This window comes from Moschus berezovskii, chromosome 1, assembly GCF_049115385.1.
Source record: "Moschus berezovskii isolate FMDL1 chromosome 1, NW_MosBer_1.0, whole genome shotgun sequence".
NCBI classification, from domain to species: Eukaryota; Metazoa; Chordata; class Mammalia; order Artiodactyla; family Moschidae; genus Moschus; species Moschus berezovskii.
The window spans coordinates 66376008-66394367 of record NC_142460.1 but is presented as its reverse complement, the minus strand read 5'-3'; the positions used below and the strand labels follow the sequence as shown (position 1 = coordinate 66394367).

At 39.6% G+C, this 18360-nt stretch overlaps 1 protein-coding gene across 1 annotated transcript in view; it reads left to right on the top strand.

The window, feature by feature from the left end:
• Positions 1–18360, top strand: part of IMPG2 (interphotoreceptor matrix proteoglycan 2) — an 82608-nt gene that overhangs the window by 51838 nt on the left and 12410 nt on the right. The window contains exons 12-16 of the mRNA XM_088836658.1: positions 6252–6555; positions 7521–8815; positions 9408–9627; positions 16091–16301; positions 17821–18009. Coding sequence (XP_088692784.1) covers positions 6252–6555; positions 7521–8815; positions 9408–9627; positions 16091–16301; positions 17821–18009 — 2219 coding nt within the window. The remainder of the gene's footprint in view (positions 1–6251; positions 6556–7520; positions 8816–9407; positions 9628–16090; positions 16302–17820; positions 18010–18360) is intronic.

Sequence of the window (18360 nt, the reverse complement as noted above, 5' to 3'; positions counted from 1 at the left end):
TAGTATAGGTCGAGGAGCTTAGTCATCTCTCCCAGAATTTTGAAAAAATGCACACCTAGAATTACGATATAAATATACCTGACTCAACTGGAAGCACAGGTGGCTTTAACACATTTCTAGAAGTGGTTTTAGATAATTAAGAGGAAAGCAAGTGAATTCTCTGGTATGGTATGATTCTTATCGTCATAACAACTTTTTTGAGGGATAGAACTTAGTATTGACTAAATGGCTTTCTTAAAATTGAATAAATATATAATTTTAGAATAATAGAAAAAAATGAGAAAGGAAGAAACTTTCCCTTATATACAAATAGCTTCTGTATTCAACATAACAGACATTTAAATATTAGAAAATGGTCTTTCCTCCTTTCTCTGCTCTTTTTACACCTGAGTCTTTTGGATCCGTGCACACATGCCATCCTGAATGAGAACTGACTGCCAAGTCTGCTAGCTCTAGTTTCGCCTCTGGAAATCCTTTTGCCCTTTGGGTATATACACTTGTAGGTATTCTTCAACAAAAAGTCCGATATGGTGAGTGAAGCCCAAGGACAGAATTCCAGTAACTCAGAATCTAGTTCGGATTTTTTTTTCTCTATTTTTTGTGACTGTGGGCATTTCCCGTCTATGAACCTCACTTCCTTATTTTTAATAGGCAAGTTTTGACTAAATGATTCTTAAGAGTCTTTCTAGTTATAAAATTTTGTACTTTTATTGTGTTCACATATATGTGCATGCTCTGCCCCCTCTTCCAACATAAGATTTTTGTAAACCAAAGGATGGCCTTATAAAGCACTGAACCTTTGGCAAAACGAAAGCTTCTATTTGTTTTACTTCTACATTCTAGACTTCAATTTGTTGTCTTTTCATTTATCTGGAATTGAACTCTGGAATTGCTGTCTCCATCTGGGCAATTCTTTTTATTTCCCCTTTCTTGAGATGTAATTGACATAGAACATTGTATAAATTTAAGGTGTACACGATGATGATTCGATATATATTGTGAAGTACTTATCACAGTAGAGTTAGTTAACAGCTCCATCACTTCACATACTTATCTTTTTTTTGGTGGTAAGAACATTTAAGAGTTGCTCTTTAGACAAATTTCAAGTTTATAACAGTACTGTTAACCATAGCCGCCATGTTGTACATTAAATACCCAGAACTTATTAGGCTTATATCCACAAGTTTGTACTCTTTGACTGACATCTCTCCATCTCCTCACCCCCAGCCCCTGGAAAACACCATTCTACAACTGTTTTTATGAGTTTGGCTTTCTCAGATTCTACATGTAAGTGGTATCATACAGTATTTGACCTTTTCTTCTGATTTAGTTCACTTAGCATAATGCCCTCCAAATCCATTCATATTGTTACAAATGGCAGGACTTCTTTCTCTTTCATGGCTAGATAATATTCCATGGTATATATGTAACACATCTTTATCCATTTATTCACTAATGGACACTTAGGTTGTTTCCATATCTTACTATTCTGAATAATGCTCAGTGAGCATGAGAGTACAGCTAACTCTTTGACACACTGGTTTAGTTTTCTTCAGCCATATATCCAGAAGTGGGATTGCTGGATCACATGGTAGTTCTGTTTTTAATGTTTTTGGAGAAACTGTATACTGTTTTCCACAATGGCTGTACCTGTTTACATTCCCACTAGCAGTGCACATGGGTCCCTTTTCCCCATGCCTTTGCCAGCACTTTTATCTTTTTTTGAAAATAGCCATTCCAAAAGGTGTGAGCTGATGCTTTGTTGTTATTTTGATTTGCATTTCCCTGTTAAACGTGATTTTTGAATATCTTTTCATATCGCCATTAGAATATTTTCTTTCTTTTTTTCTCAGACCTCCTATGGATATTCCTCCTCCGTGCTTCTTGCTACCTCTTGTGGCAGATGTCTTAAGCTTGTGTGCGCTCTCTTGATCCTGCAGTGCACCGGGCTGAGTGATGACAGCTTTCCTTTCACTTTCCCAAGGGAAGTGCAGAAGCTAAAATTTGTCATTTCTCCCTGGCCTATAGATTCAGGCCGGCTTTCTGTTCACTAGCTGTCTGCCAAAGCTTGCTGTCTCTGCCATGGAGAGGGCGTATGAGGAAGCAGCCATGGGGTGGAGCAGGTGTGTGTGGGGGTGGCTGGAGGTGCCTGTGGGCTGCTGAAGGGGCATCAGTGGGAAAGTGCTTTGGCAGCTCGTGGCCAGGCCTCCTGATGGAGTCCGTCATGCAGTTAGCAGGATCTGTATCCCTTTAATACGTTCAGAGTCCTGGCTGCTCTTCTTTCAGCCACTTCCCATCCCCTAGTTGTGCATCTTACAACTCAGTACTCTGGACAGAGTGAGAGAGGAATACAAGGCCTGCACAGCTGGGGCGGCCAGAGAGTAACTCACACCCTCTCACTTTGCTGTGTGCAGAAATCTTGTGCAGAGAGGTGCTCTCTTGGCCCTGGGCTGTGTTGCCATGTGGGAGGGATGAGATGGGTAAAGTGAAACTGTTTCACTTACCCTCAACAGTGTGTCTCAACTTGGATTTAGTGGTGTTTTTGGATCTACTCTGTTGGACTCTTGGACTTCCACAAAGATTCTCTCATTTACGGGTGATCGTCCAAGTTATCCTTCTCCAGTGGCTCCCAGACTGTGTCCAAGAGGGGCTGGAGCCAGTTCATGGGCCACCTCAGGTCCACAGCCAGGACTGAAGCCTGCATGCTTATTACCCAATGTGCCAGGTGGACCATACTCCTTTTGGGTCCCTTGGTGTAAAGTACTTAATCCCACAGCTCCCACAAAGGCAATTTTGTCCACAAAGGGTGCAAATTGCTGTTGTGGAAAGGGGAATATGAATTGGGCATGTCTTATTCATCTTGCTGACATCACTCTGGCTCATTTTTGAGGACCCAGAAAGTTTTAGACTCTCTTGTCAGAAATATAAGGCAACTTTATGTATCTGTTTGGTGCTAGGTTATATAGGAGCACCATGTACATAGGTCAGTGATCACAAGCTGCTTTCACTACACAGAGTTATGAAGTTATGACGGTTAAATTCATTCCTGGGGATGACATACTCTTAAATATTAAAATTTACTAGGAAAATGCCAGAAATCTTTCCCCTGATTTAAATCGTCTTTTTGGCCTTACTCATGAATCAAGTTTTGATATCCTCAGGTTCACTTCTGATGAGAGAATTCCCAAGAGGTAATTTCTTATCCTGAAATGGTTCTTTTTTTTTTTTTTATATATCATTTGCAGCAGTTACATCTAGTCTTTTGAGGATGGTCTTCCTCTTCCTTTGATATTTATTTTGCTTTTCTCTGTATATTCAGTTCATCAGATTCAGATCACTAGACTCCAGTCTAATGCTCAGATGTGTCTTTGTCTAATTCCTATTTTTGACCAAGTCAAAAATATATACTAATATTGCACCATCCCCTTTTCAGCACTTCCCTCTTTACTCTCTAGATTCTTTATTTCTAATTAAATTTTGCCAGAATGATACCATTTTTGGTTCATATTGTTGTTTTAATCTATTCTCTTCTTCCTTTTCTGGCCATTTGTATTTCACCACAAATCTTGTTATCACCTTTTGACAAAAATGATGCAAACTTTTATGGATATTTAAAATACATTGCACTACAGAACATGGCTCAGTTAGGGTTTCAGTAGTAGCAGAACCCCCTGGATAGTAGTGCGAGGTTAAGGGAATGTATCATATGTGAAATGAATCGCCAGTCCAGGTTCAATGCATGATACAGGATGCTTGGGGCTGGTGCACTGGGATGACCCAGAGGGATGATATGGGGAGGGAGGTGGGAGGGGGGTTCAAGATGGGCAACACATGTACACCCGGGGTGGATTCATGTCAATGTATGGCAAAACCAATACAATATTGTAAAGTAATTAGCCTCCAATTAAAATTAAAAAAAATAAAATAGTGTGTGTGACAGATAATAAACATTCAACAGATTGAGCCTCAAAAAAAAGAAAAAGGAAATCTCAAAGTGTGCAGAGACTAACAGCAGTGAGAAGCCATTCCCATCCATTGAATTTAGGGCAGGGGGAGGAAATGCAATTGCTAGAGCCCAGTAAGAGCTGAAGCTTCCGTTGTAGAGGGACATAGCTACTGCAGGACACACGGTATGGAGGCTTAGAGGAAAGAAATACCGTAACCTCTCACTCTTCCTGTTTTTTGATCTTCTGCTTCTAAACGTGCAAACTCAGAAGACAGCTCGTAAGGGAGCGGGGGTGATGAAGTTATCAGGGAAGAGAAGGAGCTAGGGTTGTGACATATAAAAATAATCAACAGGATGGCCCACTTAAAATAGGACCTAATTAAAAGAATCTGAACAGGGAAGGAAGTGTTGGTGTCACTGAGTTCCACAAAAGAAAATAGTTACTTGACTTAGTGCTTTTAGTTTAGAAATAGTAGATGAAACTGAGAGTATTTCTATATATACCCAATGATCTGTTGTGCATTTGGCACTAGACGAAGGGATGAATTCAGACATACTCAGTGATTTCTTGCCTTCTGTTTCCTCCTTTGTGATTGGGGGAGTGTGCTGTCTAATGCTTCATCATGTGGACCCTTAATGGAGAGACAAGGGAAAGTGTGTAGGCAAAGCATAAAAGACTAATTAGTTGATTTAACTGAGTTGAGTCCCTCCATAGCTTAGTGGGTTGAGTTAGTTCATGGCCATAGACTAAACTATAGTTAGCCACCTTAAAATTGTGTGCTTTTGTTTAAAAAGCTTGTTAGGCTTGAGCGTATGTGCCAGTGAAAGTTCATCACCTCTGGCAGGAATCTCCTGGAGGAAGGGGAAGGGATTCTGTTCAGAGTTTCTTATTCTTAGTTTTCATATACTTCATTTTGTTCATAGCTATTCCATGAATTCTAGTTTCAGGTAGGTTTATGCTTGTGGAAATTTTCTTAAAGTTTCCAGTTAATGAGAAAATATAATGATTCAACAACTAAAGAAGTATTTTAGAAACCCAGGCTGGAATAATACAATGGGCATGTGATGAGGCTCCATCCTTTACTGAGGAACCTTTAAGAGTGTAATACCATGTCTTGGTCCCATCCTTAGACCAGTTAAGTTAGGATCCCTGGGGTGCGTGGCATGGGCATTGGTGTCTTTAAAAAATCTCTATGAGATTTTAATGCTATTTAGAGTAGAGAATGATTGATCTTTCCTATTTTTCTTTTTCAGTTTTCACCTAGGAAATATTTCATGAATTCCTTCTATGCATATGACACTTCTTGGGTTTTGTTATTCAGCATAGATTGGAATATATAAACTCCTATCCAATGTCATGGGCATTTTACCTATTAACATCATCATTAAATTTTTTTACATGGACTGATCTTCACAAAATTAAATAGTTAATATGTTCAAGGATTGTGTTTCTGTCCACTTTTCTATTCTTGAGTGTGTCGTTAGTCGCTCTGTCGTGTCTGACTCTTTACAACCCCATGGGTTGCAGTCTGCCAGGCTTCTCTGTCAATGGGATTCTCCAAGCAAGAATAGTGGAGTGGATTGCCATTCCCTTCTCCAGGAGATCTTCCCAACCCAGGGATCAAACCCAGGTCTCCTGTATTGCATGCAGATACTTTACTGCCTGAACCACCAGCTAAATTTTAAGATATGATTAGTACTATGTTAGTAAAGATGGTACTATAATTCACAGATACTGCTATAATTTGCAGATATGGCTACTTATTCAAGGTAAGAGACCACATTTCACTTGGTGGAATTCCTTATAAAAATAAAAGACCTATAATTAATTTTTAATACCTTTCAGAATGATGAATAAAATTACTGATTGTTCTTCCTGCTGTGAGCAACGTGCTTAGGTTTTTGACACCAAAGTAAAGATATCAGTAACTGCTGTGTATTTAAAGCACACTACTAAGATAATAAAGGGAAAGGAACCATCTAAAGCAAGAGAAACAATGTTTTATCCCACAAACTCATTTTGTTTGGGATCTTTTAAGATGATATGTCATCTGTTCCCACTTTTCAGGTGAGGTTCAAGTGATACATGATTTTTCCCTAGATTTTCCAACTAGTAAGTGGTTCAATTGGGATTTAATTATAGATGTGTTTGCTTCTAGAGCCCATACCCCATCCCTTCCCCAATATTACATTGCCTTTTGTCCCTGTAAAATCTGGGATTGTAGATGGATAGATGATTATTTGAAATTATTTGTATGTGTTTCTTTTATCTATGATATGACTTAGCCTCTTTTTGCCCCTCCAGGATAATACCCCTCAAGCTGAATGGCCCTCAGCAGATGAATCCACCACGAGCAGTATTTCACCACTTGGTTTCAGCTCTGGCCTTCCTTCAGCCACTGGCAGGGAACTCTGGTCAGAAAGCCCTTTGGGTGATTTAGTGTCTACACCCAAATTAGCCTTTCCCTCGAAGGTGAGCCTCAGTTCTTCCCCAGAGGTTTTAGACGTTAGCGGCTTGACTCTTCATTCTGTCACCCCAGCAGTGCTTCAGACTGACCTGCCTGTGGCTTCTGAAGAAAGGACTTCTGGGTCTCACTCATTAGAAGATGGTAAGGAATTTTAATCACTTTTCATAATTTATTGCATCAGATAACAGAGGTTTTGAAGAGAGCAAGAGACGAGAGTTAGAAGAAAGCATGGCCACATTCACTGAGAGGAAATGTCTTGGGAAAGTTGTGTGAGAAAGGGAGCAATTGGCTTTAATGGGTTGGAATGGAGAGAGTCCAAATAGGTAAATAATAAGAAATGAATATCTTGGGTAAGATCGCCTAATAGATATTTTGAAGGTCCTGTTAAAGGATATATAATTAAATTATATTACTATTTAAGAACTACCCTACTTGCTTGAATATTTTAGTAGTAAACAAACAGCCTCAAAGATTATGCCAGTATCTTTTAATAGGATTAATTTGGGGCCAGTAGAGATTTTTAGCTTGCCATTAAGCTTGAGAAGGGGAAAGTCTGAACTAGGGAAGTTGTAGCAGAGACTAAGAAATGAAAGTCAAGTAGATGATTTAGAGGAGAGGATAAATCAGTGAGACTCAGGGATAGAGTAGGTGAAAGAGGAAGATGAATAAAGATATAAATAATGAGCCCAGGTTTTTGAACATTGAGTGAACCTGAAGAATGATGGATAATAAACATAGCCAGAAAATTGGAATTCAATTTCCTAGGGAATTTTCTTCCTAAGATTTTACTAGAGTCAGTCTTTGTTGTCAGTTTGGCTACCAGCAGTTCTCTGTTTTCACGGGGTTAAAAAACCCAAAGTGTTTGAAGAGTTATTTTAGTACCTGATGTTTTGTTATCCTCAGGGAAGGGGGTTATAATCATGAGTGATTGTACCACATCACAAAAACATAATCATCCCTTCTTGTTGTTTGCTGGACTTGGCAAAGTAAAAGTCAGCAACTGTCTGTCGTGATCTAATGGGAAAAAACAGGTAGCTGGTTTTATTAGGGCTGGGAATATATTTTCGCATCTTTGTAGATTGATTAATGGAAAACTCTGTTTTTAGGATTAACAAAAGTTGAAGGGTCAGAAGATTTTCTTTCTGTTAATCCATTGCCTTCAAGTCCATTTACTTATCCTGTGCCAAAAGAAACAACACCATCCATGGAAGACTCTGGGGTATCTTTGCCATCCTCACCATATCCAGTCCCCTCTGTCACATTTGATCTTCTTGCTGAAGAAGTAACTGCACCGTTTGGCATGGACTCTTTGGCCTCCAAAGTCAAAGACCAATTAGAAGTGAGCGCTTGGATGCCAGACACAGCTATGGAAAAAGAGTTCATGTTTGAAAGTGGTTTGGGTTCAGGGTCTGGGCAAAAGGTAGACCTGTTTACTTGGCCATGGAGTGAGACTTCATTAGAGAAGAGCACTGAACCATTGTCCAAGTCATGGCTTGAAGTTGAGGATTCACTTTTGCTAACTGAGGGTATAGATGTGAAACTTGTTACAGATGACAAAATAGATTCTGCAGATCAACGTACTGAGCATTCAGAATATGGGCCTTTTGATGGGTCCACAAACTTTGCAGAAGATGAGCCCCTTGGTGGATCTACTGTGTCCCTCTTTGCAGAGACCACAACTCAATCTGCATCTCCAGTTCTACCCAAGCACACATCAGAGGTACCCAGCATTGATTATTACTCAGTTACCAAATCACCTCCTCTGCTGACATTTGTGGCAGTCTCTGCTTCTACTGATCAAGCAGATCAAGTAGAACACTTTCTAAAGGAGGATATGGAGCAGACTACAGAGTCATTTAACCGTGAATGGTTTGACAGCAAGATTTCAATAGTAAAGTCAGATGTGCAGCCTTTGAGGACCACAGTGCCAGAGTCAGATGTCATTTGGGAAAGAACTTCTCCCTTAGGGAAACTGTCCAGGGACACATTGGCAAGTACACCACAGAGTACTGACAAGCTCTGGCTGAAAGCTTCCATGACACAGTCTACCAAATTGCCTTCAACCATAAGTTCCACCCTGCTGGAAGATGAAGTCATTATGGGTGTACAGGATATTTCATTAGAGTTGGACCAGATAGGCACAGATTACTATCAGCCTGAGCTAATCCCTGAGGAAAGTGGCATGGATGGTAGTTACATGGAAATGTCTACAAATATCCACTCCACAGAGATGGCTGTTTTGGCTCAACCCACAAGAAGTGATGACTTGAGTCATACCCAAGCTGTAGGAGCTCTGGTGGTTTTCTTCAGCCTCAGAGTGACTAACATGATGTTTTCAGAAGATCTGTTTAATAAAAACTCTTTGGAGTATAAAGCCCTGGAGCAAAGATTCTTAGAACTGGTAAGCATAACAAGTAAAATACGGGCATTAGTGAATAATCATATATGAACCACCCCTCTTTCCCCACAACATAAGATCTGAGCCAAGGAAAGTGTGGTCTGCTGTGGACTTTCCTTTTCTATCATCTCCAAATAGTGTAATGGCCTAGGGTTAGTAGGAAAACAATGAGACAGGTGGATACAAAAAAAGGAAAACACAAATGTGGCATAACAATGATATGACAACTTAGATACTGGATTTTTTCATTCCATAATTTCTAGGATTGAAACAAGTTTAAGATTTATTTTCACATTTAATTGTGAGATCGGTGCTTTGTAGGTACCTATAATGCTTTCACCGTCACGATCCTTTAGTGAAACAGAGAATAAACTCTCTGGTGGCTAAAACTGTGAGTTCCATGGGTTTCCTAAATAACTCTGATATAACCTCATGACTCAAAGAATTCACAGTTCATACTTTTGTTGATAAACAGTTTAAATAATGTAAACAATACAGTTTGGAAAAGTGGAGAGGTTCGTCGTTCTTTGTTTTTGGTGTATTGAACAAAATGTAAAACTTTGTCAATTAACTGACCACTTTACATGTATTGTAGCTGGTTCCCTATCTCCAATCAAATCTCACTGGATTCCAGAATTTAGAAATCCTGAACTTCAGAAATGGCAGTATTGTGGTTAACAGCCGAATGAAGTTCACCAGGTCTGTCCTTCCTAATGTCACCAACGCTGTCTATGTGATTCTGGAAGACTTTTGCACTACTGCCTACCAAACCATGAACTTGGCTATTGATAAATACTCCCTTGATGTGGAATCAGGTAATGATATTGAATACTATCATGGTTTCTTAGTGGAATCTAATTATTATTCGTGTGTATTTTCTTCCACACTGAATTGGGTAAGTTCAATACTTACAGGTAAAAGAGGACTAAGGCAAATTTGCCGCATTTTGATAATTAGTAAATTATCTCTTCCAAGGATGTCAGTATCATTCTCTTTTCAGAAGGATTGTCCCACACGCTGTCTTTACTTAGCTCCCATTCTCTTTTCTACCTGCTCCATCTTTTCCTCTCTTTTACTAATCCATTGAATGTGTTCTTGCTACCTCTGTACGTTGTGAAGCCCATTAGATGTGAACTCTTTTGCCTTTGGTGTTATTCTTCTGTGTTGTTTTATCTATTTCCATTATTGTAAGTCTAATATAAATGTCAATAACTCTCTACATTTTTATGTGCAGATCAGGCTTATTTTCTGAGCTCCAGAATCTGTATCTAACTACATAGTTGATGATCTAGTTGGATATAGTCTATGTATATCAAGCTTAGATTAAGCCCTTAAGCTAAGACTGAGGTCTTGTTTTCCATCTCTTCGTACCTTCCAACTAAATCTGCTTCTCTCAGCTTGTCTCTGTTGTTAAATGGAAATTATATCCACTCCACTACTGAAGCCAGATACCTAGAAAGTCACTCTAACTTTTAGTCACTCACTAAACTTACATTGATTCTGAATTCTAGATATGTCAGATCTCTATGTTTTTCTCTGCCTTCACTGCTCCTTCTTTAGGCCAAACCATCATGATCTTTCATTTGGACCAGTTTCTCCACTATCTCACTTTTTTCCCTCCCTCCCATCCCCTCCCATTCGTTTTCCGGACAGCAACCAGGGTACTCTTTCTAGAGCATTAATCAGATTATTTCACTTTCCTGCTTAAAATACTTTCAGTGGCTACCTGGTTCAGTAACCACAGGCCTGGTTCCTATCTCCTTCCCCAGTATCACCCAGTGAAATGAACTTTTTTACTCACTGTGCTCTACTCAGACTAGCTTGTTTGGGGTTCCTTTGATTCCCAGAACTTTTCTTGTCTTGAAACCTTTGCACACTCTGTCTTCTTTGCCTGAATCTCTTTCCCCTCTTGGCTGACTTCTGCTTAACCTTTATGCCTCTGTTCAAATGTCTCTTACTCAAGACTTTCACTGATTCATCCATAATCTAGACTGGTTCTTTTCCCTCTGTAGAATTTATACCTATTTTAATCATGCTAATTTATGCACTTAGTTGCTTAGTAGCTGTTTTTCCCAGTGAAACTATCCACGCAGACTGAGACTGTCTGTTTAATTAGCCACTTTGTAGCCAAAACCTCTGCATATAGAAGGTACTCAAAAATACTATGAATGAATGAAGTGAACCATTGTTTTTATTTGAAAAACTTGGATGCAGAGAATACTGGTGGATGCTCAAACTTTTTTCTTTTTTACCTTCTGCATACCAGAGGAGCGTGGTTTTGAGTAGGAGTAAGATGGAATGTCTGGGTTTGAATTTCTCCAGTGCCTTTTACTGGTTTGGAAGTCAGCCCTATTCTTTAACCGGGAAAGAAGCAAACATTCTTTCCTTTGAAATCCATGAAGGACTGTTATTCACTGAAAGTGAGGAAAATGATTTAGCTAATTCCCCTATATCCACATCTCTTGCCTCTTGAGTTCTTTAAGGACATTTGCACATTTTTGCCATGTGGTCATGTGGTGTAGTGGAAGAAGCAATTAATTATAATTTGTAAGGCCTGGTTTCTTGCCTCTGCTCTGCCATTTATCATTTGTGTGATCCTAGATGAGCTGTTTTATCTCTGGACCTTTCTCCCTTATATAGCAAACGGGATAATATTACTTGGCTAATATTTCATGGGGCTATTCTAAGGATTAAACAAATAGCATATATAAAAGCATTTGACTAGCCATATAAATGCAAGCAGTGATGATTTATAAAGCTTTTGCAAAAGTCTACCCACTTCTTTTTGAAGAGAAGTATATAAATAAATACATTTACTACAATTCGTCCTCACCATGTGCAGTGTAAAACCTGCATCCTAGGCCCTCCAAACCCTAACATCTCTAGGAATTATCAGGAAATTTAACTATCTCTTAATTTTCTCCAGCTTTGAGTTTCTTCTATTGAATTTCCAATCTCACCATTTGCCTTGACCCTTGTGGTTGTTCTTTATGTTAATTCAACACAGATCACAGTCCCATATTATATTTTCCCAAAATACCCTCAACACAGGGCAGTTGATTCCGTCAGATATTTGCTGATGATATGAGGGTGATAGAGGAGTTTTTGTCATAGTACAGAAAATGGGTTAAAAAAATATTACCGTTAGGTATAAATATCCCAAAATTTCTCAGCCACCCTTTCAAAGGTGTCTTTTAACAGCCAATTTTTCCTCCAGGACAGAGTCAACTGCTACATTACTCTGGCACCTCTGGCTATTTTTCCAGACCTTCTTCATATTTCCTCTACTCCCATTTTCTGGGACCCATCAATCCTTCTCTTTGCCTGTCCCTGGAAAACCAGAATGTAATTAATTCTACAATTTAGATCCCTGTCTCCTATCTCAAGCGTAGCTCCAAGTCTCCCTCTGTTTTCCCATAAAGTTATTAAATATTCTTCCAAGTGGAGAGCTATCTATTCTGAACATCTACCTTTAATCTGCACAAAAGACTAGAAAGAGACTTTAAAATGCCAGTCTCTTATTTGCATGATTAAAATATTGGTCTCAGTCTCTCTCCTTGATTGGAAATAAAAGGGGGCAACATTTATCTTTTTCCCCTTATGGATTCTATTTTTCCTTTCCCTAGGCACTCACCTACACCCATAGAATGGCCACAGAGTTTTAGAAATTCTAAATAGAATTTTTCTATTACACATACATTTTTAGCTAAAAGGTTTCAGGTTAAAATATTATTTTATCTCAAGATTGGCTAAAGATAAGACTGACTTGTCTCTTGCTTAACTTATTTTCACATATAGTGTCTCAGAAATTCTTGAACTTCCATCAGCAAAGAGGGACTGTGCAATACCATCCTTCATTGTTGTTCAGTTGCTAAGTCGAGTCCAGCTCTTTGGGACCCCATGGACTGCAGGACATCAGGCTCCTCTGTCCTCCATTATCTCCCAGAGTCTGCTCAAATTCATGTCCATTGAATCGGTGATGATATCTAACCATCTCAGCCTCTGCTGCCCCCTTCTCCTTTTGCCTTCAGTCTTTCCCAGGATCAGGGTCTTTTCCAGTGAGTCCGCTCTTCACATAAGGTGGCCAAAGTATTGGAGCTTCAGCTTCAGCAACAGTCCTTCCAGTGAATATTTAGGGTTGATTTTCTTTAGGATTGACTAGTTTGATTATGCAGTCCAAAGGACTCTCAAGAGTCTCCACCAGTTTTAAAATTCGAAAGCATCAGTTCTTTGGTGCTAAGCCTTCTTTATGGTCCAACCCTCACATCCGTATGTGAAAACTGGACAAACCATAGCCTTGACTTTATGGACCTTTGTTGGCAAAGTGATATCTAATTTTTAATATGCTATCTAGGTCTGTCATAGCTTTCCTTTTATGGAGCAAGTGTCTTTTAATTTCGAGGTCGTAGTCACCATCTGCAGTGATTTTGGAGCCCAAGAAAATAAAATCTATCAGTGCTTCCACTTTTCCCCTTCTATTTGCCATGAGGTGATGGGATCAGATCCCATGATCTTAGTTTTTGAATGCTGAGTTTTAGGCCAGCTTTTTCACTCTCATCTTTTACCCTCATCAAGAGGTTCTTTAGTTCCTCTTCACTTTCTGCCATTAGTGGTATTATCTGCATATCTAAGGTTGTTGGTATTTCTCCCGGCAAACTTGATTCCAACTTGTGATTCATCCAGCCTGGCATTTCACATGATATGCTCTGCATATAATTTAAATAAACAGGGTAACAATATACAGCCTTGTTATACTCCTTTCCCAATTTTGAGTCAGTCTGTTGTTCCATGTCCAGTTTTAACTGTTGCTTCTTGACCTGCGTATAGGTTATACAGGTTTCTCAGGAAACAGGTTAGGTTGTCTAGTACTGTTTCTTTAAAAATTTTCTAGTTTGTTCTGATCCACAAAGTCAAAACTTTAGCATAATCAATGAAGCAGAAGTAGATGTTTTTCTGAAACTCCTTTGCTTTCTCCATGATCCAACAAATGGTGGCAATTTGATCTCTGGTTCCTCTGCCTTTTCTAAACCCAGCTTGAACACCTGGAAGTTCTCAGTTCATGTACTGCTGAATCCTAGCTTGAAGGATTTTGAGCATAACATTGCTAGCCTGTGAAATGAGAGCAATTGTTCAGTAGTCTGAACATTGTTTGACATTGCCCTTCTCTGGGATTGAAGTGAAAAAGGACCTTTTCCAGTCGTGTGACTGCTGCTGAGTTTTCCAAATTTGATGGCATATTGAGTGCATTACTTTAATAGCATCATCTTTTAGGATTTGAAATAGCTCAAGCTCAGCTGGAATTCCATCATCTCCACTAGCTTTGTAGTAATACTTCCTAAGGCTCACTTGACTTCACACTCCAGGGTGTCCGACACTAGATGAGTGACCACACCATTGTAGTTATCTGGTTTATTAAGACCTTTTTAGTGTAGTTCTTCTGTGTATTCTTGCTACCTCTTCTTAATCTCTTCTGCTTCTGTTAGGTCCTTACCGTTTCTGTTCTTTATTGTTCCCATCCCTGCATGAAATGTTCATTACTATCCTTACCACCCCCTAGATACACTTCTGTCCCTCACAGGGACAGATTTCAGCCTAGGCCAGGATTAGATTATTTTCTGATTACAAAGCCACAAAATGAATATGAGGACCAGGGTGTGAAGATTTAGGAAATACACAGTGGAATCCTGCTGTGTAGTTCCCTTGTAGAAACTGTCACCTGTCAGCGCATTTGTATACTCTTCTTCTTCTATGAGCATTTTATCTTTGGTCCTCTGTATTAGTTTCCTAGGACTTCTGTAACTAGAAGATTACAAATTGGGTGGCTTCTAACAGCAGAACTTTATTCTGTCATAGTTATCGAGGCTAGAAATGCAAATCAAGATGTTGGTAGAGCCATGTCCCCTCTGAAAGTTCTAAGAAAGAAGCCTGTCTTGTCTCTTCCTAGCTTCTGGTGTTTGCCAGCAATCCTTGACATTCCTTGACTTGTAGAGGCATCACTCTAGTCTCTGCTTCTGTCTTTATATGGCTTCTTTCCTGTGTGTCTGTGTGTCTGTGTCCTTGTGTCGAAATTTCCATCTTTTTATAAGGACACCAGGTATTGGACTTTGGGTAACCTAATCCAGTATGACCTCATCTTAACTTGATTGCATTTGCAAGCAAGACCCTATTTCCAGACAAAGTCATATTCCGAGGTTCTAGGTGGGAATGAATTTTCAGAGGACACTGTTCAACCCAATACCTCCCCTCTCATTCCTACATAGGGCCAAGTAATATTAGCTGCAGAGAACCTACAAATTCCAAGGTCACAGATTTGTGCAAAATATCTTGAATTTTCACAGCAGCAAGGAAGTTGTTGATTCTCAAAGCAATATTCATTTACCTGGAGACGGAGAGACTATGCTTTTTGTTTTTCAACTTCCCCTTCATCTTCTAGCTAAACCTTATGCTTTTTCATATAGATGAGTTCCTGGGTCATTTCCAGTGATTTCTTCTATTTGTGGTATCTTTATTACCATTTACCTTTTTGTAATTCAGAGATTGCCATTCACCAGTGAAGAACATGCAGTTTTACCATGATAGGATGGAAGGCCCATCTATGGTCAGTTCTTACATCATTTTTGACTTGTTTTTGTCCTAAATAATTTTTTAAAATGGCACTTTCTCTCATCCCATGAATGGAAAATGGAATTACTAAAGCCGAAATACTGTTGAGAATGGCCTGAGGTGGTGTGGGGCTGATATGTTTTTATGATATTAACTTTCAAAAATCTCAGATGTTCTTAGACTGCTCTTTTGGGGCTGTACTCATCCCTGAGTCTTCCACCAGTTCTTCTCTATATTCTGTCTCTTCATCCCATATTCTCAGTAAGGAGAGGGTAGGAGTAGGGTATGCAGCCTCACGTGCGGAGTAGAGGACCACGACAGCAGAATAGGGCTGGTGGAAATGAGTGGTACATGAAAACTTTTTAATTTAGACCTGTAATTCATAGATTTTAAATCTTCTACATGCTTCCTATATAAAACAGGTCAAGGCTCGCCCACGTCACTGGATTCTATAGTTTGGCTCTGCATTTCAAAGAAATTTGACAAAAGCTATCATCAATCAAGGGCAAATCAGAAACTTTTTGTGATGTGGGTGGTAATATATATCAGTGATTCAGGAAGGGGATTGTCCCATGGTACTTTGGATGGGAGACCCTTATTGGAGGGGCTGCTTATACCCCAATTCCTATGTTTTGCCTGCCTTTATACCATTCTCTGGTTTGTTTGGCATTTTAGGTGATCAAGCCAACCCTTGCAAGTTTCAAGCATGCAATGAATTTTCTGAGTGTTTGGTCAATCCCTGGAGTGGAGAGGCAGAGTGCAGATGCCACCCTGGGTACCTGAGTGTGGAAGAGCTGCCCTGTCAGAGTCTCTGTGACCTACAGCCCAGCTTCTGCTTGAATGATGGCAAGTGTGACATCATGCCTGGACATGGGGCCATTTGTAGGTATGTCATAGGTAGAGATTTTTGGCTTCACAAGGTTAGAGATACTTCCTCTGAAGAAAGAGATCTGTGCCTATGATGTTAGGATGATCACACCAATTTTTATTATAGAAGTTATATCTAGGTAATAGATGTGGCGGTGGTTTAGTTGCTAAGTCATGTCCAACTCCTGTGACCCCATTGACTGTAGCCCACCAGGCTCCTCTGTTAATGGGATTCTTGTTCTTCCAGGCAAGAATACTGGAGTGGGTTGCCATTTCCTTCTCCATTTCCTTCTTCTTCCTGACCCAGGGATTGAACCCAGGTCTCCTGCACTGCAGGCAGATTTTTTTCCCAACTGAGCTACCAGATGGCTGCCATCTAGTTCACATGTGAAGACTGAATCAGTTAATAGGCCTGAATTATACCCAGTTCAATGGGTTATTTTATCTTATGTTCCTTCGAAGCTGTAAGAAAAACATTGCCTAGTGTCTTCTGGAGAGTACTTAGAGTAGTTGGAGATCTTTGTGTAATGGTTTTTAGTGGTGATAACAAGGCGATTGCTGCTCAAATTGGGTTTTGATTTATAATCAACACTTTATACTGTATCTGAAACAGAGAAGTTTTATTGTTCTATTTGAATTATGTTTTTTAACAGCTTTGGGCTACTCTTGGTCAAAATGAGTATTCACAAATAAAGAATATCAAGTATTTAAAGTTGTGATATTTTAAGTATCTAATTTCTGTTTTATAAAGGTAGAGTCAAAGAAAATATACCAGACAGATGAGCAGATTCAGGCAGACTTCCCTGGTCACTCTACTTAAACAGAGCAGAACCAACCATCCTCCCTACCACATCCAACCAAAGTCACAAGGTGTGAAGGAGAGGATGCTGAGAATAAGCAGCGGGGGGACCTCAGTAAGAGGACAGTCTGTGAATTTCAAAAGGGGAAAATGTTGGCATCGATGTCAAAAGCAGAGGAAATAGGTGGAAATGTTTCAGATTTTCTGTATGTAAAGTTTGGCTATAAAACTAAGAGGAAAAATAGGCTCTTGATTTTCAAAGAAATGAATCTGATTTTATAAAGCAGTGATTACTGCTCTGGGAATTGAGGATGCTTTTTCATAGTGTATGGCCTTCTAGTTTGGAGGATCTCTGCAGTGTGATGGAAGGATGTGAGGAGTCTGGGGACTTGGGTTCTAGACCAACTCTGTTGCTGACAAATTGCGTGATCTAACTCCAGTTTTTTCCTTTATCAAAAACAGGCCTGTTTTTCACTATCCATAAACATTATCTAGTAGTTGACTAGACTCCTTTTTATAAGTCTAGTTATTCTTTTATCAGTCTTTACAAGGACTCATTGAGGACCTCCTGAGTCTGTGCCAGGCATTATGCACAGCCTTTAATCTTCCTCACCTCTTTACTGAAGATTCCTGTGGTCAGCATTTCTCTTTCTACCTGTGCTCAGTCCCACCGAAGGTTCTGCTGTTGTTACTTTGAACAGAGTGATTTCATTTGGGGCTTTGTCACTTCTTGTTCCAGGTGTCGGGTGGGTGAGAACTGGTGGTATCGTGGTGAGCACTGCGAAGAGTTTGTGTCTGAGCCCTTGGTGATCGGCGTCACCATTGCCTCCATGATTGGACTTGTCCTCATTTCTTCTGCTGTAGTCTTCTTCATCATCAAGGCTCTTCAAGCTCAATATGTTAGGAGGGAAAGAGAGAGATCCTCCAGGTAAATAGTGACAGTTGCTCTCTGATGAAATAAAATATTCCTTTTATTCATTCATTTTGTACTTTATGTGTCCTGAGTACTGGAAGGGATCTGAATGGAGGAGAGAGGGCTATAAAGTTGAGAAGAGACATGGTCCCTGTCCTCAGAGGGTGTCAGTCTAGAAACAAACATAAGCAACTGTTTGAACAACCTGCTAGAACACCTAGATGAGTAATGAATTTGTTTTGCCTAGGGGAGGGCAGCTTAGATGTTTTAATGATAGCTATGATATTTGACTGGACAGAAGAGTAAATGTTTGCTGCAGGAGGTGGATGGAAAACTTTCTAACCAGTTGAATGAACAAACAGAGAG